The following is a 27,710-nucleotide window of genomic DNA, read 5'->3' on the forward strand; positions in this document are numbered from 1 at the left end:
ACCTAGACCAAGTCTAGCACACGCACATGATTAGTAGTTATAGTCCATTCATAGAAGATAAGCCACATAAAACATATCAAGCTAAAAGTAGTTTATAACTCAGCAGTCTTTCTCACGTGGAGTTGCAACTCAGCAGTCTTTCTCACTTGGAATCAGATAAACAATAACTAATCACTACAAAGCAGTACTGTTAAACAAACAAGCAAGCAATCATGTAAACAACCACATAATTTTAAACTTAATTAAAATGCTTTACTAACAGAAAATTGAGTAATACATCTGATAAATTAAATGTACATACAGGAAGAAGTTCTGAACAGAGAAAATATATAAAACTAAGCATTTAACAGAAAGATATTTTAAGAAAATGATGACTATTTTATATATTACTAACTTCTAGCTAAAAGAATTAGCCTTGTAGATACCTGTCTAAATAGAATAGGCAAAACAAAATAAAACCAACTCACTTGCAACCAACAAAGATGTGAAAGCAACCCTAGCTTTACCTGCTGCTTTTCCAACCTTTTGGCATTGGTCTAGCAGTACTGCGTTATGTCTTTTGCAATTCCTGGCCAACAGAAATTTTTATAAGCCTTTTTGCATGAACAATGATCATCATGGGCTATGGCCAGAACTGTCCATCAGTAGGCCCTTGGTTCTCCCGGATATTATATTACATCTCCCTCTAGCTATCATTTGGGAGTCCAGTTTTTGTACAATTACTCCTTGCCTATGTATACAGACATCCCCTGTCCCTGACACACTAAAGTTCTGTAAAATAGGATCAGACAGCTAAGCCTTTCTCAACTATTTCTTTGTAATCATCCCCAGTTCTCCTTCCAAAGAAAGTCTGGTATCTCTTGACAGTTGCAGCGCAGAGTCAGGCTTGCTACTGTCACCTGATCCCCCACTTAATGCATTGGCTTTCACTGGAAGACCAGTACCTTTTGACAGCTGTAGCTCATATTCGCTGCTATAATCTAGCTATCCCCCTGAAGTAGTAATGTTACCAGCCTCTCTTGAAGATGTGAGTACTGTATGCATCTCTCTCAGCCGACACCCTCATATGTTTGCCTCTTTGCCTGGCAGCATGTAACTGCATGATATATCATCAAAATAATTTCCTATTCAAACATCTGTTTGTGTATCCCTAAAACTGGTTCAGAACCACAGAGATGACTTTATTATAAAAAGAACTCACTTTCACACAATAGTGCCTCCTCAGGTTTTAAAAACATATGAATACTACAGCCATTTAAATACAGACATTAGGTCGTCTGACTTCGTCAGCTTAGCTAATTCAAATAAGCAGTTTAACCCTTAAAGTAATACCATACAATTTAGTTTTTTGCATTCCTTACACTTTGTTGTTTCGGTTTTAGGACAGGCTTTATACTATTCTGACCAATGAAACCTCGTAGGACATCAGCTCTTAGCATTATCTATCTATATTCACAGTATTCTGTTTTTGCCCTAATGATGTTCTTCGTGTTTCACTGTTGCTGTCATCACATTTGGGTTATCTGCTTGCAGTAGCCTTCAGTCGGCCTGATTAACAAAGTCTGGGGTCCTGCATCAGTTGCTGTCTCTTCTTCTGTGATGTCTGGTCGTCAGGGGTATAAAACATGCAGCTGACACCATTACATCAGTCTTTCTTGCCGTGCGGTGCCTGAAACAGAAGCAGTTCGCAAGTGCCAGTCGGCCGACTCCTGAAATTTTCATTTTCGAGTTTTAGAACCGAAGTCTTCAACTGAAAGTTAAGTACCCTGTTGGGGAAACCTTTCTTGCTCTAAACCGATGTCAGTAAAAGTAAATAATTGCATTTCTTGTGGAAAGCAAATACCTCATAAAGATTTTCATTCGTACTGTATTCCTTGCCTAGGCCCTGACCACGACGTACATCGCTGTCGGTTTTGTGCCTTATTTAAACCTCAAACTATCTGTCGTCGGTATATTTTCGCTCCAAAATATTTTGGTGCTCGGTTCAGTTATCCTGATATGTCTACGGTAAACCATCCAACTACCGACATTCTGAAAAAAACACAAAGATAAAGACAGAGACAGGCTGCCTAGGTCCAAAGCTGCCCATACTGCTTCTCCTAAGCCAGTTGACCGGTACTCAGTGAGGCACTTTCGCAGCCCCTGATACCCGCTACTTCAGATTCGCAGGCCTCTACTGAGACCCATTTGGAGTATGCCGCGAGCTGCTTCAACTGTGGAATCTGCAGATGTCTCTACCTTGGATGGGTCTGGAGCCACTGTGCAGGCACCGGCTTCTGAGGGTGTATTCAGGCCTACTGCCTTGCATATTAAACCGAAACCATCTTCTTCTTCAAGGCCTAAAACTGGAACCATGCCTAGAAAACTGACACCCAGTCCACATGGTCAGACCTCTATGCCTAAAAAACAAATGATAAGAATGGCTGAAGACCTTATTACTTTAATCAGGGGAAGCCAACCTTCCCCCTTCTAACAGACCTAGGACTGATTTTGCTTATGATACTTCTGACCAAGATTCTGAAATTTCTGTTTCCTGTAAGGACCAGGTTTTACCATTATCTACCTATGAGGATTCTGATGCTGAGGATTCTATTACCTCTGCTCCCCCCCTCCGCAGAGAATTTCTCTTTTGGTGAAACCTTGCATACTCTCAGGGAGCATTTGCATTGGGAAAGTCAGGATTTCTCTGATTCTAAAAAGAGGCTTAGGGATTTCTTACTCCTGCCCCAACGCAGGTCTTTAGCCATTCCTCCTGCACTAGACATTGTTGATGATGCTTTTTCTGAATCTAGCTTGGCCCCTGACTCTTTACCTCCTGCTCCAAGAAAACCTGATAGATATTACAGGGTTCCGGACTCTCACAAGTTCCTTTTCAAAAACCCTACTGTGGATCCTGAGACCATTTCACAGGGACCCAAGGGCATTAAAGCTACTACTGCCAAAAATCCATCCCCCTCTGATAGAGACTCCAGGACGCTGGATAGATGGGGTAAGAAGGTTTACACTTCTGCAACTTTGGCCCTTAGTGCCTTAAACTGACAGTTTCATATGTTACGGTATCGACAGCATATTACTGAATTGCTTAAACAGAAAATGATGTTGATTCCTGATTGTGCTGAAAACAAGGATTTACAGGATTTAAAGCATTCTGCTGAACAAGTTGGAAAACATACTTTGCAATGTGGCTTTGATTCACTGGAGGCATCTTGCAGGGCTGCTGTAACTGGGGCTGTACTTAGAAGGCATGCTTGGCTTAAGGAGCAATCCTTGCCAGATCATGTTAAAGCTAAATTACTGGATACTCCCTTAAATCAGGACTGCCTGTTTGGCAACAAGGCAGAAGAAGTTCTTAAAATGATGGAGGAAAAAGCTAAATCTATGCAAACTGTTAAAGATTTCTTACAAGTACAACCTCCAAGATTTAGTAGGCATTGGCCTTCTAAGAACTAGTCCTTTCCTTTCTCTACCAGACCTTCTCAGTCCAAGCACAGATCCAGCAGAGCACCAGGCTTCAGTCACAGGGTACGCACAGGACTAAGTAGTGGGGGGGCCTCTATGGTAAACTGTCTCACTGACTTCTTTTTAAAACTTCCAAGCACGTCTCAGCTGACTGCCCCTTTGGGGGGAATGATTGCTCTTCATGCAAGAAAATGGGAACTCGTTACCCAGGACAAATGGGTTTTAAATAGTGTCCCAAGGATACAGATTTCACTTTCACACATTACCAACACCAAGCGGTTGGCCAGATCTATCCCCAAATCAGTGGGCAGAGGGCCAAAAGCAAGTACTCTCTGTCTTAGCAGAGGGGCTATTCAACAGGTACCAGAAGAAGAAAAGGGGCAAGGTTTCTACTCGAGACTTTTCCTGGTACCCAGAAAAGATAATTCATGACTTCCTATCCTGGACCTGTCTACTCTAAACACCTTTTTGGTGATTCCAAAATTCAAGATGCTGACTCTTCACCAGTTGCTTCCTGTTCTAGGCAAAGATGCCTGGTTGGCAACACTAGATTTAAAGGAAGTATACCTGCACATCTCAATCAGGGAATCTTGCAGAAGATACCTACGCTTCATAGCAGGCTACATGCACTATCAGTTCTCTGCATGGCCCTTTGGCTTATCTACTGCACCCAGGGTATTCACAAAGTGCCTAGCTCCAGTCATTGCATTTTGCAGGCAAAGAAATATTCTAATATACCCATACCTGGATGATTGCCTAATTCAGGCAGAAAGCAAGGACATACATTTGAATCACCTGGCCTTTGTACAAAGGATGCTAACTTGTCTGGGGTACACCATAAACAAAAAGAAATCACACCTGATTCTCTGTCAACAAATTATATTCCCGGGAGCAAGCTTGAGTACAACTTCCCAGATGGCTTTCCTCATGCCAGAGAAACAAATTCATTTGACAACCTACTTCAAACAAGTGGCCACAAAAACCCTGCTATCTGCAAGGCAAATACTACAAGCCTTGGGGTTCATGGCCTCCTGCATTCTTCTAATTCCATATGCAAGACTGCATATGAGGAAACTACAATGGTATCTAAAAACCTATGGTGTCAGCATTCTCAGGATCTAGAAGCAATGATTCCTATCATACCTTGCCTATGCCTAGAGTTCCTTTGGTGGGCAGAGGCCTGCCACCAAAACAAGGGACTACCATTCACACTACCACCTGCCACCCAAACCCTAACAACAGATGCATCAGACTATGCATGGGGGGCTCATCTGGCAGGGAAGTGCATTCAGGGCAAATGAAAACCAAGTCAAATGCACCTGCATATCAATCAAAAAGAAATGTTAGCTGTACAGAATGCTCAGACAGCCTTCAAGGACCACATTCTTCCAGGACAATTAATGGTAAAGACTGACAACACCACTGTTATGTGGTACAAAAACAAACCGGGGGTATCCATTCTTATCCCCTCTGCAGACTAGCCATAGCATTGTGGAACACAGCCTTGAGCTACCAAGTGCATCTACAAGCTCAATTCCTGCCAGGAAAACTAAATACACCGGCAGACGGACTAAGCAGAAACCTCATGGACCCACACAAGTGGAAACTGGAACCAAGGATTTTCAACAAGTTGACAAGTAAATGGGGGAGCCCAGATATAGACCTGCTTGCCTCCCCCCAGAACTATCAGTTGGAAAATTTTGCACAAGGACTCCCCACAAACAAGCTTGGAAAGTGGATGCTCTGTCCTTCAGCTGGAAAAACCTATCAGTTTATGCCTTTTTTCCTCTGCCTCTACTCTCCAAAGTACTACTAAAGATCAAACAAGACCAACCAAGAACGATTTTGATTGCACCAGACTGACCATGCCAACACTGGGTACCCCCTCTTGCTCAGTGTGTCACTGTTGGCCCCATGGCACCTGCCTCAGACTCCTACCCTATTGTCTCAGCAGGAGAACCAGATTCTGCACCCTCTGCTTCAAACTCTGAATCTAGCAGCCTGGCTAATTTCCTAATCTCTCCTTTATCTTCCCTCAGTAAACTAGTGATGTATATCATTTTAGAGGCAAGGAGGCCTAATACTAGAAAATCTTATGCTTAAAAATGGAAAAGATTCTGTGCCTGGAACCGATCTCAATGGACGAACACAGCAGTCCCCAATTTACCTCAGATTTTACAATACTTAACTGAGATGCTTCACAAGGGCCTGTCTTTTTCCTCCATCAAAATTCACACTTCAGCCATTTCAGCTCATTATAACACAGAACTTCCCCTCTTATATCATCCACTGCTGAAGCAGTTCCTCAGATGGGCCAAAAATTGAAGACCACCCAGGAGAGCCCCAACTCCACATGGTACTTTAACTTGTCTTGGAGAAAATCACTCGTCCTCCTTTCGAGCCAGTTGCTACTGCAGATATAAAATTTCTTTCTTAGAAAACAGCTTTCCTTTTAGCAATCACTTCAGCTAGAAGGGTATCTGCATTACAGGCCCTTATGGCAGTGGAGCCTTTCATCATCTTTCATGCAGACAGGGTGCCCCTTAGAACCAATCCCTCCTTCATGCCCAAGGTGGTATCCAGTGTGGCTCTTGATCAGTCCATCCATTTGCCAACCTTCTTTCCTAATCCACAGAACAAAGGGGAATGGATTCTGCACTCATTAGATGTGCACAGACAATTTAGATTCTCCTTGTACAGGACTAAACCTCAAAGGAAATTTGAACAACTGCTGGTGGCATTTGCTGCAGGGATAGAGGGGAAGGCTATTTCAAAGCAAACCATTTCTGAATGGATAGGCCATTGCATTCATTTCTGCTATAAGCACCATGGAAAACCTATCCCACAGGGGATCAGACCCCACTCAGGGCTGCATCTACCTCTACAGCCTTTCTCAGAGGTGTCCCTACCAGGAACATCCTAGAAGCTGTTAGCTGGAGTTCTGTACATAATTTCACCAAGCATTACCATTTGCTAATTTTCTCTAAATCCAGAACTGGAGTTGTCACTGCAGTCTTGCAGGGCCTTATAGCTGGTCCTAATGCTATCTAAACTCCTCCTCCCCTACTTAGCTTTGGGAATCTACCCAAATGTGATGACTGCAACAGTGAAACACGAAAAACATAGTACAGTTGTGTACACTTACCATAAATATAGATGTTCAAGTGTATTCACTGTTGCAGTCCTGGTTACCCTCCCTCCAGCCCCCTGAATACTTTTGGCTATACCTCTACTCTCCTTTACTATGCTTAAAAGCTTTTTGGTGTATTTGCTTTTTTGCTGGAGGTATAACCTTGTATTTTTATATATTTAACTGCTTCCCATTAGGGGGGCACCTAACATCTGGGGCAAGAAAAACTGATGTAATGGCACTGGCTGCATGTTTTATACCCCTGACGACCTGACTTCACAGAAGAAGAGACAGCAACCGACGCAGGACCCAAGACTTTGTTAATCAGGCTGACTTGAGGGCTACTGCAAGCAGATAACCCAAATGTGAAGACTGCAACAGTGAATACACTCTAACATCTACATTTATGGTAAGTGTACACAACTGTACTTTCCCGTTTCTCAAATTTCTATCAGTGCACTGCAAGACGCCAAACATGAATGTGTGAAAATGATGCTTGTGAACTGCTTTTGAAAAGAGACATTTTTAATCTAACATTCATGGAACAAGAGGCAGTAAATAGAATAACAGCAGATAAGAACACTGTTATAAAGAATGCTGATAAAGGAGGTAGAGTAGTAGTAGTAATGGACTATGATGTTTATGGCAGTGCAATTCTTGAGATGTTAAGTGATGTCACTGTTTACAGTAATATTCAGAGAAATGAAGTGCAAGAGATTGCAATTCAAGTTAAAGAGATTATGATATACACATAAATGGTGGTCTCTCTATAGAATTACTAAACTTTTTTCATGTGCCACATCAGTAACACCTATGTCTTATGGTTTGCCTAAGGCACACAGAAATTTAAGAAACCCACCCATGAGACCCATAGGTGGCTTGCTATGTGTAAAAATTGTACAGTATTCTATGTTGGTAAATCTAATAGGAAATTGAAGAAAAATATTATTGGAGGTGCAGTGTTGCAATGGTTAACGTCGCCTCACAGCAAGAGGTTCCCCAGTTTGATTCTTGGCTGAGGTGCCTTCTGTGCGGAGTCTGCATGTCCTCCCTGCATTTGCGTGGGTTTCCTTCAGGTGTTCCACTTTCCTGCCACATTCCAAAGACATGTGTCTGAAGCGTTTCTCCCCGGGCCGTCGCTTATAATAGGCTCTGTCCTAGCTGGACTTTCTTGATCAACAAATGTTAAATAATAAAATAATAAAAAAAATATTTGCAAACATTTGTCAGAAATAAGAAGGAAATGGGAAACCAATGCATTGTAAACCATGCGAATTTTACACCAATGAGAGAAAGAAGTTTACTTTTGCGGCTTACAGTATCTACCTCAGGGATGGGTGCCAGAACCAGTATCTGTGTATTTAGAATCTATATTTAAAGGAAGCCTATTACTTATAAAATGTTACAAAGACAGCTATATTTTTTTTAAATCAGCTTCATGACTGTCATGAATCTTGTAGGTGTCAGGATTTTATGTTTATAACAACGCATATTGATTCTCTTTATATAGTAATTCCAAATGATCATGGCATTGATGCAGTTAGAAAATATCTCAGTGTTTCTACGGCATATTCAAATACCCCTGTTAACAACATATGTCAACTACTCCCATCTAGTTTTTAAAGAAGAATGTCTTTTTGTTTCCGGATAGGTTTTACAGAAATTTGGGTTTGCTAGAGGCACCCCTGTTGCTAATTATTATGCGACTATAGATGTTCTTCATTTTTCACTGTTACAGTCCTGACTTGTGGGATTTCCTGCCCAGCCCGACTACCAGAGAAAGAATTTCCTCTTCCTTAGACTGGTGGATGCCCTAACCATTGTCAGTACACTTGGGTATAAAGGGAGCCAGCCTATGTCATGAAATCAGTCTTTTCTTGCCATTGGAGCCCGAAGCAGTGTTTGACTGCGTTGGTCGGTCCACACCAGGGAGAAGTCATCTGAAAGATAAGTAACCCATTGGGAAACTCCTTTCTTTTGCTTTAAATTCTTGTCAGGTAAAGTAAATAATTGCCTCTGTTGTGGTAAGCAAATCTCAGACCGAGACTTCCATTCACTTTGTGTCACCTGCTTAGGCCCAGATCATGACGTCCTTAGTTGCCACTTTTGCACCCACTTTAACTCTAGGAACATCAGACATAGGGCTGAAATATTAGCTAGATTTCTTAGTTTTGAATCTTCTCATCACCATCTGATGGAGTCTGCTATTCATCCAGAGGTTGAGCTGCCGGCATAAGAGGAAAAAAGAAAGCGGACCCAAGATTAGGCCTGCGGATGACAACCATTTTCTGTCTGTTTCTCCATCTAGGCTTGTGATCATGGAAGAAGGTGAGGTGCTTTTGAGCCCCCTAATCTATCTGCAGGCCTCTGTTGAGACCCAGTTGGAGTCCAACATGCCACCAGGTCCCTTGACCTCTGCACAAGCTCTTGCTTTCAGCATATTGGTCAGTCTGGGACTGCTCAGCGGGCCTCAGCCTCCGAACAGCGTTTCACTGTCGGTGATGCTTCTTTGCAGCTTTGGCCTACACTGGTTCATCTTACTTACAGAAAGACAGGTATCAGGATATCAGACACCCCTAGGCCCATGAATAAAGTGACGCCTAAGAAAAGTACCACTGCAGGGCCTTTGCCTAGGCCTACTGGCTCCCTTTCTTAGGGACATCAACAGGACTTAGTCAGAGGACCTGATCTCCATAGTTAGGTCTAGATAAGCACCCAGGGAGGCCTTCACAGGTAAAAGGAAAAGGGATCTTACTTCTGAAGCTTTCCCACACCCCTTTGAATCCAAGGATGATTCTGACCTTGAGGGGTCTAGTTCTGAAGAAGAACCCTCCCCCACATCTTTTGAGGATTCAGAGGAGAACCAGTCGTCTGCTCCCCCCTCAAGAGGATATCACCTTTGGAGAAAGACTCCATTTTCAGTGGGAGGCTCAGGAATACCCTTAGTCAAAAAAGAGGTTTAGGGAGTTCCTGAAAATGCCAGAGCACAAACATTGGGCTATTCTACCCATTTTAGAGGTGTTTGAGGATGTCTTCCAGGATTACTCTTTTAATACTGACTCACTTCTTCCAGCCCCTCAAAAACCAAACTGGTTCTACAGGGTGCAGAATTCCCATAAGAACCTTTTCAAAAATCCATCTGCTGATCCAGAGGTGGTCACTTCAATACCTGAAAAGCGCCAGAGTCAGTTCCTCCAGAAACTCTTTACCTACACATAAAGCGAGAAGAGGCCTTGATAGATTTGGGAAAAAATGGTCTACATCAGCCACCCTTACTTACTGTGAGGCCTCTCAGCTGTCAGTTTCACATGAATAAATATCAGCAACTATTCTGGATAAGCTAAAACAAAAAGGTTCTTCTCCAGGGGATAAACACTTTGTGAAAGAACTTCTGGATCTCTGCCACTCCACTTCTTGGTTAGCTAGGCATTCTTTACACTGTGGCTATGCTGCTATGGAGGCTTCTAGCCAGGCAGCTGTCACTGGTTCAGTTATTAGAAGGCATGCATGGCTTACAGAACCATCTCTTCCTGACCATGTGAAATCTAACCTTGATGCTCCCCTTGACAAGGAATTCATTTCTGGGCCAAAAGGTGAAGCTGTACTTACAAAAACATGGAGGACAAAGCTAAGGCTGTGCAGACTGTGAAAGACTTCCTTCAAGTTCAGCCTTCTAGGTTTAGCAGGAATTTTCCTACTAAACACTGGTCCTTTCCCCTCACATCCTAGAGGCAGACAGAGGAAAACCCAGTGGGAAGGGACTCCTAGGCAGCGAAAGCAGCAGCAGAGATTCAGACTATGTTCCTCAGAAATTTCTAGGCAAGGGGGCTCTAGGCCTCAGGCATCTCCTAGAAAGAAACAATGGCTCACCGTACCCATGCCCTCTCACCCCCCCCCCAAGACTAGGAGGAAGACTGTCTCTTTTCAAACAAAACTGGACTTGCATCACTTCAGACAATTGGGCTGCAGACATTATTTCAAATGGCTACAAACTCACTTTCAAAGAGCCTTTAAAATACTCAGGCTATCCAGATATTCCTCAGAATCAAAAAATTAGAGGCCCTTTTACAAATCCAAAATCAGTGTGCTCACCAATCAGTAGAACCAGTCCCAGATCTTCAAAAAGGCAAAGAGTTCTATTCCAGGTTATTCCTGGTTCCCAGAAAAGAAGGCTGTTGGTGGCCTGTCCTGGACCTATCTAACCTCAGTCAATTTCTCCAGGTACCAAAATTCAAAATGTTGACTCTTCAAAAATTATTACCCATGATAGCCCCTCAGGTCTTTATAGTTTCCCTGGACCTAAAGGATGCCTACATGCACATCCCAATCCAAGAATCTCACAGAATTTGTTTTCCCACCTGTCTTTTCTTACCCCCTCATAAGACAATTTCTTAGGGGAGTCATTCACACCAGACCACCCAGGAGTCAACCTACACCTCCATGCAACCTTAACTTTGTTCTGGAAAAATTGACATGGCCTCCTTTTGAACCTGCAGCATCTGCCCCTCTGAGGTTTTCTAACTTGGAAATTTGCCCTTCTGCTGGCTATCACCTCAGCTAGGAGGGCCTCTGAACTGCAGGTCCTCATGGCAATGGAACCATTTCTTATTTTTCACCCAGACAGGATTTCCCTCAGAACTAACCCTTCCTTCATGCCTAAGGTGGCCACTGATACTTCTCTAAATCAAGCCATTCACCTGCCTACATTCTTTTCCCAACCTCCAAAACAAATAGGAAAGAATGATTCATTCCTTGGATGTACAGAGATAGCTCCACTAGTATCTGAACAGAACAAGAGCCTTGAGAAAATCTGACCAACTTTTTGTGACTTTGCCCTGGCTCTGAGGGAAAACCAGCTTCTAAACAGACCATCTCAAAATGGATCTCCCACTGTATTTCATTTTGTTAGCACCATCATGGCAAAAAAATCATCTGAGGCTATTAGGTCACACTCCACTAGGGCAATTGCAACCTATGCTGCCTTTTTTAAAGAAGATCCTACAAAGGGCATCCTGGAAGCTGCCATCTGGTCATCTTCACCAAATACTATCACTTGGCTGCCAGGTCAAGATCAAGATTCACCACTGCTATCTAGCAGGACATCCTCTCTTCTCCCTAATCTCTATCCTACATCTTTTCAGCTTTGCAAATCTTCTCACAAGTGAGAACTGCAACAGTGAAACACGAAGAACATAGTACAGTTGTGTACACTTACTAAAAATGTAGATGCTGGAGTGTATTCACTCTTGCAGTCTTCTTTTCCTCCTGCCTTCCCCCTTGGACTACTAGGCAGTCTATTTATAACTTCTTTGTTAGCCAAGGGAACCTCAGCTTGGCCTAGCTCCATGAAGGGATTATCTTCTGTTCCGTACAGCTCACTGGGTGTTCCTACCGGTTAGGGGATGAGAAAAAAAACTGATTCAATGATGTAGGGTGGCTCCCATTATACCCAAGCATACTGATGTCAGTTAGGGCATCTGCCAGCCTAGGGAGGAGGAAATTTTTTCTCTGGTAGTCAGGCCAGTCAAGGATTTTCATGGCAGGAAATCCCACAAGTCAGGATGCAACAGTGAATACACTCGAACATCTGCATTTATGATAAGTGTACATAACTGTACTTTTTGGCTGTATGGGAAGATGAGTTTGCTTTTAGTCAAGAAAATACATTTTTCTGAAGGATTTTATTGTATAAAAGGTTTGTTCATGATATTTTTCATTATGGAATGGCGCAATGGTTTTAATAATTATTAAATAGGAACTGTTAATATGTTGAATTTTAAAATGGAGGCTTCATAGGAAAAAATAAATTTCTTAGATGTCACTTTGGAGAAAAGGCAGGTTACACAGCAAATCTGTGACGAAAACAACTATTTGGATAGGACAAGTATGCATCTGAAGTTTATGTTTAACAACATTATTAAAGTACAGGTAATTCGAGCAGCAAGATTGTATACAAATTATAAATTAACTATACATCTGAATGAGATGCACATTCATTTTTTATAGGGTTATCATTTTAATGAAGAGATTAATAATAAATAATTGATTTTAAGTGAGTGTAATGGGAAATGTGGTTCAGTATTTAGTGGTACAAATATGGATGGTACTACTGAGCATGTTAGCCAATGTGTTAGGATTACTTTAATTTATTCTAGGAATGCTAGGAATATACAAAGTATAATAAGGAAGCATTGGCACATTTTAAAGGATTGACTATGCAAATATCTGAGCAACCCACATTCTCCTATAAGAGACTCAATAATTTGAAACAAATACTTTGTGATAAAGAACAACTGCGGTGGTGGTGCTGCGGTAGCTTTGTCACCTCACAGTAAGACGTCCGGTTCGATTCTCAGCTAAAGTGTCTTCTTTGTGGAGACATGCTTAAATGGGCGTACCTTCGTTGAAGGTTGTGCATCAGAGCTGGCAACTCTGCACGTAAAAATCTACTGCCAATCATTAGCGGACCGGAGTTCCGCTGTGGCGACCCCTAACCGGGAAAAGCTGAAAGACAACAACAACTTTGTGATAAAGAACAGAAATAATCTATGAAAACTGGGGTTAGTCAGAAATGTGGGACATTCCCTTGTATGGAATGTAGTTATTGTATGCACATATTTAAAGGCAAATTGTTTAAACATTCCAAAAATGGTAGGGAATTTTATTTTAAATAATATGCAGACTGTGACAAACAAAATATTGTTTGTATTACTATGTGCAGAAATTGTACAGCAGTCTATGTTGGCAAATCTAATAGGAAATTGAAGAAGCATATTTGCAAATAGAAATAAGAAGGAAAGTAGAAACCAAAGCTCTGCATAAACATGAGATTTACACCAGTGAGAGGCCTAAGTTTATGTTTGCTGCTTACAGTGGTTTAATGGTAATTTGAGAGGTGGGGACATTAGGATGAAACCAGAATATTGATGCATAAAAAAAATTTAAGAGATGAGCTGCTTAACAGAATTAGATAAATTGATGAGGTCAGATGAAATAGTATCTATATTTAAATGGTTGTTGTATCCATATGCTTGTATAACTTGAGGAAGCACTAGTGTATAAAAGCTTGTTATTTTTATAATAAATTCATTTCTGTGGCTGCACGCCTGTTCTTTCTTTTGTGCATTGTTTTGTTTTGCTCCTGGCTTATTTTGCATGCCAGAGCTACCATTTGTTGCACTGTCCTTAGAATTTACCACATGCTTGATCCCTTGCTTCCTTCCTAGGCTAAGTAAACTCTAGACATTGGTGCCCAAAATGTTTTCCTTCCAAGTCCCTAACTGGAGTGGACTGCTTGGACAAGTATTGCTCTTTTTATAACTTTTCCGTGTTTAGCAATACCTATATCAAGTGCTGCATCCCACTTAGCAGTGGAACCTGAGTAGAATCTTCTCATGATCTGTTGATAATGTGCAAAGCCACATTTTTATGTTCATTGATTATAACCTTCTGTACCAGTATTCTGTTGACTCTTCTGTCCATAGAGCACAGTCTGTCATTGTGACCCTATATAACGCATACTTCATCCCATGCCATTAATTGTATGAGTTAGTATCCCCATCTCCATTATACTATATCTGTACATTTCTGTTTCCTAGATGCATATTTATAGCTAATTATACCTCATAATATTTTTAGTTTTTCATGCACCTACATTTACATATTGCCTGGTATTTATTTCTGTAGTGCAAATTTTGGAAGTATCTGCTGAGATGTACCCTTTCTTCTTATTGCAGTCACTTAAAATGCTGATGTAGAATAGATGTGGTACCGAACTGTGGAAGTGCCATACTTCTCTCCATCAATTTTCTCAAGCAAACTTCATTTATTGAGACATTATTACCCATACATCAAATCCATTCAAAATGTACTTAACTAATTCAGGCCTATCTTAATACTGCTTCAGTTTAGCCTTGTGTTTAACACTCTGGCTGAAATCTTTACATTTATTTCAACACATCATCTGTGTTTCTTTTCCTAGAGATATCCTTGGACGTTGATGCAGATCGTGATGGTGTTGTTGAAAAGAATAATCCTAACAAGGTAACGATCCTGTTTGCATCACAGAGTTGCAGCTATACCAAGCAAATGAACTGTGACTTTTCAAAAGCCTCAGTACACAGCACTCAATTAATCTGAATGATTAGTCAATTAATATTTAAAGATGTTGGTACAATTTATTTTTAGAGCATGCAGCATTTGTTAAAGTAAGGGCAGATCACACTTTGTCCAGACCGCCTTAGAATGAAAGGCAGAATGTCTCCCTAGACAGCTCGTAAAGGTGCTAGACTGCAAAATAAGTATGATGGGGATTAGAGCGATTAATTACTTTCATTGCTCTCTCTAACAGTGATTTACACAGTATCCTTTAAATCTTGCTTCAGTGCCCAGTACGTATTAATTAGAACAATGTAAAATGTGATTACTTAGAATATGGACTAATACCTGACATGGCCCACTTGAAAAGTCTCAGAATGAACCAGTTTGACATTGGATCCCCAATTCTTTTTAATCAGAATCACTGGTTTACACTGGAAATCTGAGTATTTCATTTCTTTAAGAAAAGTTGTATCTATTTATGTTTACTATCAATGTCTATATTTAACTCTTAAATGTTGATACTGAAACAGGGATAAAGCTGCATTGCATGTGCTCCTTGATATAGTGGTCCTTTGACTTCCATAATCAATGTTTCTTCATCCTCAGCAGTCATGATGGCCTGTATTCCGCAATTACCTCATGAAGGAACTGTGTAATACACCAGGACTGTGCTGTGAAGAGTTACGGCCATCATTCACAGTTGAAGTCTTATCAGTAGTATTTGAGTACCTGGCAGAAGCACCATCAGCTGTCTGATGTTGAGCATTCAGGTGGATTTACACATTTGCTACACCATATGCATAAATTAAAGGCCTTCTCATGGTTAATGTATTTGTAAAGGTGAATTAGCTTATACTCCAGCCTCTGCCATATGTACTGCAATAGCTAGGAATTTCATCTTCTCCTCCAATTCTCAGAGTGACCCTGCCCTTTGAGGAGGCTCTGCAGTGTCAGGCTATCTATCAGTATTGTAGACAACCCTATGTGATGACCCACCACTGCCAACCAGTAATCAAGGAGCCTCAATCCTCACCACTGGCAACAGTGTGGAACGTTCACTGAGAGGATAATAGACACACACACAGTATTTCCAGATGCAGCTGTCTGCAGCAAGTGCAACTTCCCTTAAGAGCACACAGAGCCACAGTCAATTTGGAGCTGGTTTCTCCCTCTTTCTCAAGATCCCTAATAAGACTCCCAACTGGCTTAGCTGTAGAGCTGAGATCTCAGCTGAGTGACCAAGCCAAAACCTCCAGCACCCTCTCTGTCCAACCAGTGCTTCATGACCCTGCTCAAGGAGTTGACACACACTCTCTGAGGTTTGATTTACACACACACACACACACACACAAACACACACACACACACACACACACACACACACACACACACACACATGCCTGGGAAAGGCTGGCACAGGTTTACTAGCTGTTCCTCCTTCTGCCCAGACTATAAGGTAGTTATTACTGCCACCAGTCATTCCTTATCAGCTATTTTAGGGCCCTTAACAAAGGGTGTCAATCTTACTGTGTAATATTAATATTAATACAAATGGTAGTTTGACCAAGAGCAAGGCTGTTAGGAGTGGCCCACACAGTGTCATCAAATAAATATGCAAGTACTCTTAAAACTTAAATATCTCTACACAGATCAGCCACAATGAAAGGTTTAAATATATTTAGTAATAAATAATAAAAGAACAAAACAATACTAAATATATATTTACAGTGACTTCAGAGTTCAAAATCACAAAAATATTTAAAATAACATTGCAGTACAGGCTAACACAAATAAAGAAAAACAAAATCTAAACTAAGCTTTAAGAGAGTTACTGTACCCTAGCAACTTAGTTAATTAGAACAAGGCAGATATGGCGAATGGCTCTTGTTGTTGTTGTCACATCCAAGACAGAATGCAGAATGCTCTGTCTCACTAAGAGACTTCTCAAAATAATATCTAAAATATTACTGCTGGGATAGCTTGCAAAATGACATCATTTTTGGTCATCTGACTTCTAGTTCCCAGGCAAAACCCCCATTGCTGAAGCTGGGAGTATTTAGCATCTACCTGTAAAAATACACATAAAAGGACTTTTGCTTAGATCTTTGGCAGATGCCGGGAGTCATAAAATAATTGCATTCCTTCATGCTTCCAAAGTAGCAATTGGTTCACCCTGAAGACAATACAGAAAGCTTCCTAGTACAGACTTGTTGTCTCTAGATGCATTGAATAATCTTTATGGCCTAGCATGTAAAGTAATTTAATTTCAAATATTTTTCTAAAATTTGCTGGACTAAGGTTAACCCTCCAGTTTCCTCTGTTAAAACATGTACATTTAAACAGTTGCAATAGTGGATGTACATTTCAGTTCTCTACGAGTAGGGCACACTGTGGATACATTTTAAGCACAAGCACTTTGCAAATACCTTTTCAACACAAACGTCTATACAGACCCATTTGATATACACATGACATACAGTTCTGTTACATTTGTAACACAAGCATCTTATATGAATTAGTTTGATATTCACAAATGACATATACTTATTTACAAAATTCCAGATAGCTGTGCTGGTAGTACCTCCTTTTGTCACACCCTGTTCTGCACTAGTGAACTGTTGCCTTATGTACACCAGCTTGGCTTTGCTTGTTGTAAATGTAAGTTTATAAAATGTTAGGGTAAATCATTCCCTTACTGTCCTGATCAGGGTTTTGGTATTAAGTTATTGCTGTTATACTTGCTTTATTTATTCTACACTAATTCATAGATGCTGTAGTGTCCCTAACCAAAGATTCCCCAACATCTAATTCCGACCCTGACCAACAACCACATGTCACCGCATCCTCTTTCACCTTAAACCTGTGTCCATGTCTTATATTAAACTACTGTTAAACTCAAACCAGGCTCTGCTTCAGCTGATGACCTTCCAAGTGAGTACCTTAAAATAGCAGCGCATAGCATTGCCTATCTGGTCTCAAGCCTTACAAATAGGTCAGTCCAGGAAGCCCAAAACCTCTGGAAAAAATTGCACATTATCCCTCTACACAAAGAAGGAAGTTCAATAGACATCACTCACTTCAGACCCAATAGCAGCCTTTCCCTCCCCCCTCTAAAATACTTGAAAATGTATTCAGAAACAATTCCTAAACTATGTCCTGTAGGAAGAACTCCTATCCTCCAAATAAACAGGGCTTCTGTCCCCCCCATAGTGCTAATACTGCTCTTCTAACCTTTGTAGATACTGTCAGTAAAGCTAGAGAAAACAGTAAACTAGTCTCCTCCTTATTTCTAGATGTGTCTAAAGCCTTTGACACAGTTTCTCACAGCAAACTTCTACTTCAGATGTCCTCACTAGGTCTATCTCAGCCCATCCTTCTATTGTTCAAAAGTTACTTGTCCAATAGATATCTGTCAGTAAAATGGCACTCCACTCTGTCTCCATATCTCCCAGTCAGCACTGGTTTACCACAAGGCTCTGTCTTTGGTTCCCTCCTTTTTAACATTCTCACCAACAACTTCCACACATCCATACAACAGGCCTTCCTAATACAATATGCAGATGACTCCACATTCATATGTACATCAGAAAACCGGGAATATCTACAAACAATTACTCAAGAAGCTTTAACACCCAGTAAAACATGGCTTTGTAACTTACAACTCATGCTCAATCCCCCCCCCAAAAAAAAACTGTCTATTTTCTCCAAATCCCTCTCATAAAAGAAATAAAATCCTCTCTTTTAATAATATAATCTTTAAAGTCACTTCTAATAGCTAATTATTAAGGATGATAGTAGATGATAACCTCAAATTTGATCTGCAAATGCAAAATTGCATAAAAAAATTAAGGGTACTTTATAGAACCAAAAACTTTCTCACCAAACTAAAACTACACCTGCCACTACTTACCTCCTCCCCTCACTACTTTATGCTGCTTCTATCCTTTCTAACTAACCTCCAGGTATCACAAAAAGCAAAACTTGAACAGTGCTATAATAAAGTAGCAAAATTTGCAGCAAAACCACCTTTCAGAACCCACCACTGTATAGCACAAAAAAGCCTTAAATTAGTTAGAACTGCCCCATCAGGTAACATATACACAGCTTCTTATGATCCATAAAATTATCCAGCATCCATCTACTTGTCTGGCACTAGTTCCTACTTGGTCATTGTAATCTATTGATCAAAAACTTTTCTCTGTCCACAAACCTATCAAATCTGCTGGGCATGGTACATACTCATACCATCTTGTGAAAGGCTTGGAACTCCTTAGCTATCAGTACCCTTCCTCCAGTCCTTTTAAACCATTCTGAAAGACTTCCTAATCAAAATCTGGCTCTGTTCTTGCTCAACCCCAGGATACCTTACACCTCATTTCTCCCCCTTCTTACTCACTTCCTGACATCAATCATTTTTTGTCTCCTGACTCTCTATCTAAATATGCCATTTCCCTGCTTTTTTTCTCTCACTTCAGTTTATTCACATTATACTAATTTACCTTTATTTTCTCCAAACTAAAATATCTCTAAATATTAAATTATTGTCATGAAACTTGTATCTGTTTTTTTAACCATTGTTGTTCTATGTCTGATTTGGGTTCATATTAAAACACCGAACACTGAAAACAGCGAACTGTGTTTCATCGACACATATTCAGCGAAAGTTGAATGTCAAAACCACAGAACAAAGATTTCTTTCCTAGGGAAAGAAATCGCTGTTCCAACCCCCAAAAAAAAACATTAAACACTTCCAAACACATGCATACATACCCTAACCCTAATTATACCCCCCCAAATAACAGTAAACAACTAAATACACATATGCACATAACCCAACCATACATCTAATGGAAAAAAAAACAGTAAACATTTTAAAACATATGCACTTACCTTAACCCGCAGCCTAACCCTAAGGTCAGTAACTCTTGCACATTTACATAAACAGTTCCAAACAAATACACACTTACCTTAAACCTAATCCTACCCCCACAAAACAAAACAAAAGTAAACAGATGAAAACACATACGCACGTAACTCAACCATACATCAAATGCAAAATAAAAAACAGTAAACCCTTTCATACATATGCACTTACCTTAACCCGCACCCTAACCCTAAGGTCAGTAACTGTTGCACAATCACACTCAGGAGCTACACTGGACAAGGGACCACACTACACTTCAGAACAGGCAAAGCAACGAAGCGGTCAAGCGACTTCTTTCCCAGGGAAAGAATTCACTGAACAACCGCTTTGCTGTTTTGCATGTTCGCCCTACATGTGTCGACGAAAACACATTTGACAAAATGCATTTTTGTCGTTGTAATAGGAACCCATCTCATTTTGTATAATTCCTTAAATTTAAGATGTTTTTGTATTATTTTTGGAGCATGTAAAATAACTGTTCTTAAAATGTTTTTATAATATTTTGGAGATTTTCCCCTCAGGCCTCCACTAAACATGGGCACCTACCCAGTTAGACTTTCCTGGTAATCAAATGTCAGTATTACTAAATAATACATGATACAGTTTGGCCCCAAGTGACTTGATGGCAGATAATTATTTATTTATTTGTCTTTGCTGACCAGGAGAAGTCCGACTGTGTAAATCCCATTTTCAGAGGAGGCCCAGGAAGAAAAGCTCAACATTTAAGTTAAACATGATGTACATTTATAATTGCAGGATAAAAACATCTATTCACAAACTTATTTTCATGATTTTTAAATATTTTTAAATATTTTTTTACATGAAAATAGCATTTTGTCACAAAAAGAGAAATTAGCATAAATTGGCTAATTATTGAATAGAGGAATAAAACATACAATAACAATGTATTTATAGCATGATGGCTGCAGGGGAAAAGTTCAGACTGGGGTATTTTTGAGTTTAGTAATAATTTACAGACAGACAAGTAGAATGTAGCTTAAAAAATAAGAGAGATGTGAAAGGAGAAGGTATGGAAATGAGCAGGAAGATAAATGGGCAGAGGAGGAATTGTAGTTAGTGGTGGGGTGTGAGAGAAGGAGGAAGAGTAAGAGTTAAGGAAAAACATGCAGTATGAGGAGAGATAAGGTACAAAAAGATTGGGAAGCAAAGTGGCTGTAAGAGTTAGAGAAAAGTAATCTGAGTGAAGTTAGCCAGGTGAACAGGAAGAACAGTCATCTTTGGCATAGATGCTGTTTAAGCAGAGTTTTGAAACTATTTAAGTTTTCTATCTACTTTAACTGTATGGGAATTTCATTGTAGAGTTTTGACACATAATGAAGGTAGAGAGGGTCTCCAGCAATGGTGAATGTCTTACTGATACATAGTAAAAGTTTATTGCCAGAGCAAAGGCCTCTAGTAGGTAAATAGTACAGCAGAGTATTTTATAATGCTGGGCATTTGTCTGTCCCGTGCAATAGGTTGTGGGCAATGATTAGTTGTATGTCAAGTGGTTTGGGAGTTCAAGCCAGTTTAATTGTTTTAATGCAAGGCAGTGATGTGCTTTATAAGGTATGGTGTTTGCCAATTTAGCTATTTTTAGTAGTAGGAGGCTAGTTTCGTTTTATACATAGTGTTGATATTTGTAAGAATATGGGAAGCATATAACAGAGAAGGAAGGAGATATGCTGCTGCTAAGGTAATCCTTCCTTGATCCGTCGGGTAGGCCTATAGAGGAAGCCCCGTTTTTGGTTAGTTTTCTTGATGGAATGAAATAATTGATGATCAAATTCTCAAAAAAACAGTACAAAAATATTGATGATTTGTCATCTTTTACAGTTATAGAATCCCTGATTCAGATCAGATACTGTTATTAAAATGACAGACCATATATCCCTGAATGTAAACAAAGCTATGATGACTTACAAAACCTGGCATGACTGCTCCTGTTGCAGTATTTGCCTTTTAGGTTGTTGGGAAGTGCTTGTGTGGATACCTAGGGATGTCTGTTGGCTGTAACTGCATATTTAAATATGTTTTTGTCTCTGTGGTATCTGCTTGAAAGTGTGTTTTGGTAACAAAACAATGGTTATACCAGTAGTAAGAGGGATTTGGGTAAAACATGCTTGCATGCACTTGTTTGATTTGTTTATTACCCTGGTAAACCCTTTAAGCACAAGTATATATTGTTAAGGACAGCCTGGGAACATTGCCTAAGTACATTGCTCAGAGTCACACAATAGGCAACTGGAGACTGGGAATCAAACTCAGCACTACAGGATGCAGTTTACTAACAGCTCATAGTCTTAATCCTCTGTGCTAAACTGATGATGCTATGATGCTACTTTCTTCATTTCCCAGAATAGAGGTGCAACACATCTTCACAAGAACCTCCCTAGGAAACGGTTGTCTGTCTCCAGTCCTCTAGACTACTTTGGTCAGGAGTTCTGTTTGTTTATTTTTGAAGTGAACTGAAGAAAGAAAGATAAGAGATTCAGCCCAATATAATGTTTATGGAAGCAACTGATAGCAGAAATTTTTGCTGTTATGTTTTACTGATTCACTACCCTTGACAGTATGCAGATATGCATAGAGTCCACAGAAACATGGCAAAGTAGTTATATTAGTGAAGTAAAAAGAAAGATGAATGCAGCTTAACCCTCAAACCAAATTGTATAGTATTTAAGTTTGGAGACAAAAGACTCGACATTCCAAAATTAGACTTACCAATTCCATTGAAAACTACCTAGACAAAATGTCAGAATGAAATAGAAATGGTTCCAGTAGTTATTCTCTTGTTACTTAAAATATATATTTTAAAAGAGCTAGGGCCATGCTAAGCATGAAATTGAGAACATATAAAAATTTAAACATGAAGACAACCATTAAATTAACAATCTAGATAGTACAGCTGAAAGTAAGGTTCGTATTGCCACAGAAGGCATGACAGAAGGAATATGCTTAACCTTCATTTCAGAAGAAATGCTGAACTGTCAACTGATCATTATTTGATGGAGAGATGGATAAGGTGTTTGGACAGCAGCTGAACAGATCCAATAAGCCCAAATGTGTAATGAAGGTACTGTGGAATGCTTTTGTATGGCATGAATTCAGTTCCTACATCTAGAAGAGCTTATTCCATGCATATGGAGAGGTGAGGGATTTAGATTCTGAATGAGTCCTGGAAAAAGACCTTTGTAGATGAGTTGAAGGCAAGGAGCTCTGGCAAAAAGGTGGCTATCTGTTGTGGCAGTAAACTGAGGTCCTGCTAGTGCATGACAAAAAAAGAAGGAAGCTGTCAAATTGAAGAATGAGGCCTAACATGCAGGATAGCAGAGAGTCCCCGAACTTAACAGATGGGCATGAAAAGCCAGGAAAATAAGAGGTGTGGTAGTCACCAAATTGAAGGACTTGGTGTGACAGGAATTTGGTGAGACCATGTAGAATGACTTTAAGCAGTTTGAGAAACTCCTGAGTCCAGTGATTATATCACCTTCTGAGAAGACAGTGCTAGATGTAAATGGTTGAACTGGATCCATTTCAGGAAATGTGGTGACCACAGTGGCTAAACAGTTCCACTGTTGCAAGGCTGTGAGAGTGAATCAGATACAGCTAAAAATGCTGAGGGAGCCAAACATTGTAGGGTTGTGTGGTTGAGGAAAAATCCAGATTACACAAACTTCTTCACATGGCCTATCAGCTCACTATTGCCTGCAGATAGCACTCCACCATTTTCTGGAAAGAAACCATAACTTTTGATTTGGAGGTGTGGATTTTCATCACAGCTGCAGCAGTGAATCACTTCAGTATATGTTGAAGATTGCGGACATTTGAGGCTAAGAGGACAACATTATTTGTAAACAACAAAAAAGTAATCCTTAAGCTAGATTCACTGATGTAGAGGGATAAAGCCCTGACTATGACCCAGGTAACCTAAGTTTGAATAGTGGCTCAAGTACATGTTGGAGCTGTTAGAGGCAGGAAGGCATTATGAGGCTTTGGCTTCTCACCTTTATCAGAGGGGAGAGACGGAGATGAATTGTTGGCAAGAACAGGCCACTTTTGTGTAGATTCCCTAGAGACAATGGCTTAGAAGGGCATTTGGGCTGCATGAGTGGACACATCTGGAAGGTATCACCAAGCTGGGGGCAAGGGTAGCAACACTCCCAAGGACTTGCATCATACTCCATCAGCCTGGCTAAGGTGACATCAGGATGTACAGGGGGAGTACATGTCTCATTCAGCCTAGCCTCCTACATGCAGCAGACAGTACTCTCCAGTTTCAATCATCTTGAGTGGGAAATCCGTGCCACTGGAGAGCGAGACATCCAGTAATCTCTAATTCAGGGGGTTTCACTGGGTCAAGTCCACATAATAGTGCTCTGGGATTGAGAGGAATGGGACTCCAGGGAAATCATGCTGTAGCAGGACACCCCACAAAGCATAACAGATTATCCCAGAATGGATGATTGCCAAATCTTAGCTGCACTTTTATATTCTGTCCATGAAAACAGTACAGGATACAAGACACACCCTTGGAAGAAAATTCTATCCCACTTTGAATGTGTTCAGCTTAATACTAACGATATGGACACAGCTTTTACTTCTCAAGTACAGGGACTGAACTGCACTCAGCAGTAGACATGGGAACTTGTACTGTTGCAACATATTTCACAAAGCATTTTTGGGTACATGGCCATATAAGATCTTCAGAGCCATAAACACCACCATGACCATTTCAGTATTAGTGTAAGGACAACGAATTGATACAGTTTTGCAGAGTCAGGATGAAATCTACATCGGTTCTCCCGAATGAGAGGCTTGACTATTGGACAATGTTTCCTTTCCAGCACTCATGCTTATGCCTTCTCAGAGGTGCTCAAAAGTGTGGTGTATCTGTAATTGAATTGCACTCTCCTTTCCTCCATTTTGTCCAGAGGAACTAGTACTCCAGTTTCCCTGTCTAGAGGTACTGCCTCAGACTTACACACACGGCATTGAAAAGGTACTGTATGTTAGCCACAACATCCCAGCAATGTCCAGCACCTGTAGCATTTCCTTACAGATCTCATCTGCTCTGGCAACCTTGACACAGTAAAGATGTTAAATCACCAGTGTGACCTCCTCTACCAAAATAGATCCATCATCTGCTTTAGGCACAGCATCCTTGGAGGGGGGGAGTGTCCCTTGGATTCAGGAGTTCCTCAAAGTGTTACTTCTACCTCTCAACAGTGTTCTCAGTTGAGACTAGCTCTCCTTGCTTTCTGAGAATAGTTTGGGCACTATTCTGCCTCTCGCTACTGAGTCAGTGGACACTTTGCCAGGACATCTTTGTAGCTTTCCTAAAGTCCTGCTCCATGGCCTCATCAACCTCCTTCCATACCCACTTTGGTTACTAATAGAGCTGCTGTTTTCCTTGCTTGTCAGCACTTGTCAATCATATCCAAAGACCTTTCTGTTAGCACTGCATAGAAGACCTACTTCTTTAACCTGACACCTTTCTTTTCCACTGATGTCCACCAGCAGGTCCCTTGGTTACTACTATGGCAAGTGCCGAGTCTGACGACCTCTTAGCTTACTTCTTGCCATATCAAGTAGTGAGGTATTGGATAAGGTCCATGCAAAGTCCACACCATTAACCTTCTCGAGTGCATGGCAGAAGTTATTCTTTAGGTGAGACTTAAACTCAGTGCATGCTACAGCATTCCCAGGACATCTTTGATTCTCCAGGGTCTGTCCAGCTACTACTCAGGACATCTGACCTAGTTATTTATTGATCATTGTTTTCTTCTGGATCTGTCCCACTAGGCCTATGGCCTCTTCTCAGGGGGACCTAAGGTGGTATTCATACTGACTTACTGAAATTTGGCTACAGAACCAGAAAAATCTACTCTTTTCACAAAGTACTCTAGGCTGTTTTATAAATGAGCCAGCAATTACTCATACAGATTGGACCTTAATTTAATATTTCATCCAAAGGATGGCACACTCAGGAGTGCAACATCCCATTATGTTGTACTGCTGTTTCAATCATGGAAATTGGATAATCCAAGCACCATGTGTAGGACTAGAACTCACTGCCATCTGATCTTCCAGTATTAAAAACAAGTATACTTCCTGCCGAGCCATTGACAAGACTATTCTCATCATCAAATGGTGATCAGCTGACAGCTCTGTGCCTTTCTTGACCTGATTGTCCAGAACATATGGCAGCAGGTCTGATGACATATGGTCTGATGACATCACTACAGAGTCAGTCATTAATCTTTGACCCAAGGTGTTCTAGCACCAGATGCACTTGTGAGCATTCTTGAGTTCAAATGTAGTAATTGCCATGGACAATCCATGACTGCCTCAGAAATCCAAAAGCAATTCACCACTAAGGTTCAAATCCAGCAAGCTGTGCCTCCCAGTCACAGTTTGATGGTTATTTCAGTCACTTCTTACATGACTACTAAAGTCTTCCAGTAGAACTATAGAACCCTTAGGCTGTGCCATATTGAGCAGCAATACCCACTGTGTCTGAGAAGGCTGATGGCTGTGAATAGGTGTTAGGTGCATATGCATGAACAGACACCTTATTGCAGCTTGCTGTGGTATTTAGGCATCACTTTTCACTTACCGGTACAAACTTCAGTTAAGCAGAGCCCAGATGGGGGTTTCTGAGTATGTTCATAACTGCCCAGGATCTTTACTGAGGTCAAGTCCTAATAAGAGTCAGATCACACCCATTCAAGAAGTTAGTCTCTAGAACAGATGCTTTATGTAGAGGTAAGATCAGCTTAATTGAGCTGATACTTTTCATCCAGCTGTTTTCAAGGCATAGCATTAACATTCAGTGTCCAAAGAGCTAGTTTCCATTTTCAGGGTCCAGCCCCTCTTTTCTCGTTGTGAGCCTACATACCACTTGATTGACATCTATCCCCACACTTCGCCTTGTGTGTAGAGATCACATTGTGACTTCATACATTTTTTTCAGGCTGAGGCAAGGTGGGCTGTGTGGATTTCCAAGCAATCAAGCAATCAGGCAGTCACAGGTGAACACTACCCCAGGCCTGGCTTCAGGGGTAGCTCTCTTTTCTGATGGAAGTTACTAGGTTCATTATCTGAACCACCATTGGCGGTACTGTGAATATTGTTCTTGCCTGTTCTCTTAGACCAGTTTGCTAAGGGTGCCCCTGCCAGGAGCATACAGTCCAAACAACAAATATATAAGGATATCAGTGGCACAAAGACCTTCTAGATAAGGTCACGATTCCAGGAGGGGAATCCATCACATGATTCCATGAGGGGACTCCATCAGTATCAGTGAGCTAATTTTTGTTGTAGGTTATATCAGAGATGGACTAGGAGCCTACAGATGTGGTCTACCTGGACTTTAGCAATGACATTTGTTATGAGGCACACAGTAAACTAGTATAAACATCAAGTTGTTGAAGTAGATACGATAACAGTTTAATATAATCTTACAGTACATGTACCGAAATATTAAGAGAAGTGTGCTGCTTTGAAACTAGCCAGGTTCAGCTTGGTTGGTTTACTTAGGACATTAAAATTGAAAGCCAGAAAAACAAACACCATCCAAAAGAAACAAAAAGGATTATACGGCACAGAAATGGATCCAAAACACTTTAATAAATACAGATTAGCACTTTCATTTTAGAAATTCAAAACATCATCCATATGGAGGTCTCAGTTGTGGATTTAGATGGCAACCTCATGGATGCATTTGTGGTAGGGTAACTCTCAACATACTACTGATCTAAAGGTTTCATGATCAAGAAAACTGGGCCAGAGACAACCATTTCAGAATCCACAGCTTCCCCAAGGATTGGAAGGGAGGTAGTCTGATAAAGGTTTTGATATCCCTGCTCCTGAAGTTATTCAATGACCTTTGTTCTTTGCAGCCTATATCTAAAAATAATAATAATAATAATAATAAAGTAAAGACAAAATAAACAACTTTTATAAATAGACAAAAAAAAAAAAACAATTTTGGAAACGCATCTCAAACCTGCTTACCCCAGGATCTAAACAAACTCTATCACCATAGCCTGACCTGAAAAAAACCCTCGGAGATAGCCAACCTATTTTAACTCT

General features: G+C 40.6%; 1 protein-coding gene across 1 annotated transcript in view; it reads left to right on the forward strand.

The window, feature by feature from the left end:
• PADI2 (peptidyl arginine deiminase 2) overlaps positions 1-27,710 on the forward strand; it is a 1,404,027-nt gene that overhangs the window by 449,244 nt on the left and 927,073 nt on the right. Inside the window, exon 4 of the mRNA XM_044061822.1 lies at positions 14,571-14,632. Within this exon, the coding sequence (XP_043917757.1) occupies positions 14,571-14,632 (62 nt within the window). The remainder of the gene's footprint in view (positions 1-14,570; positions 14,633-27,710) is intronic.

The sequence above is a fragment of the Protopterus annectens genome, chromosome 2.part0 (genome assembly GCF_019279795.1).
Source record: "Protopterus annectens isolate FY-2018-M chromosome 2.part0, PAN1.0, whole genome shotgun sequence".
NCBI lineage: Eukaryota > Metazoa > Chordata > Ceratodontiformes > Protopteridae > Protopterus > Protopterus annectens.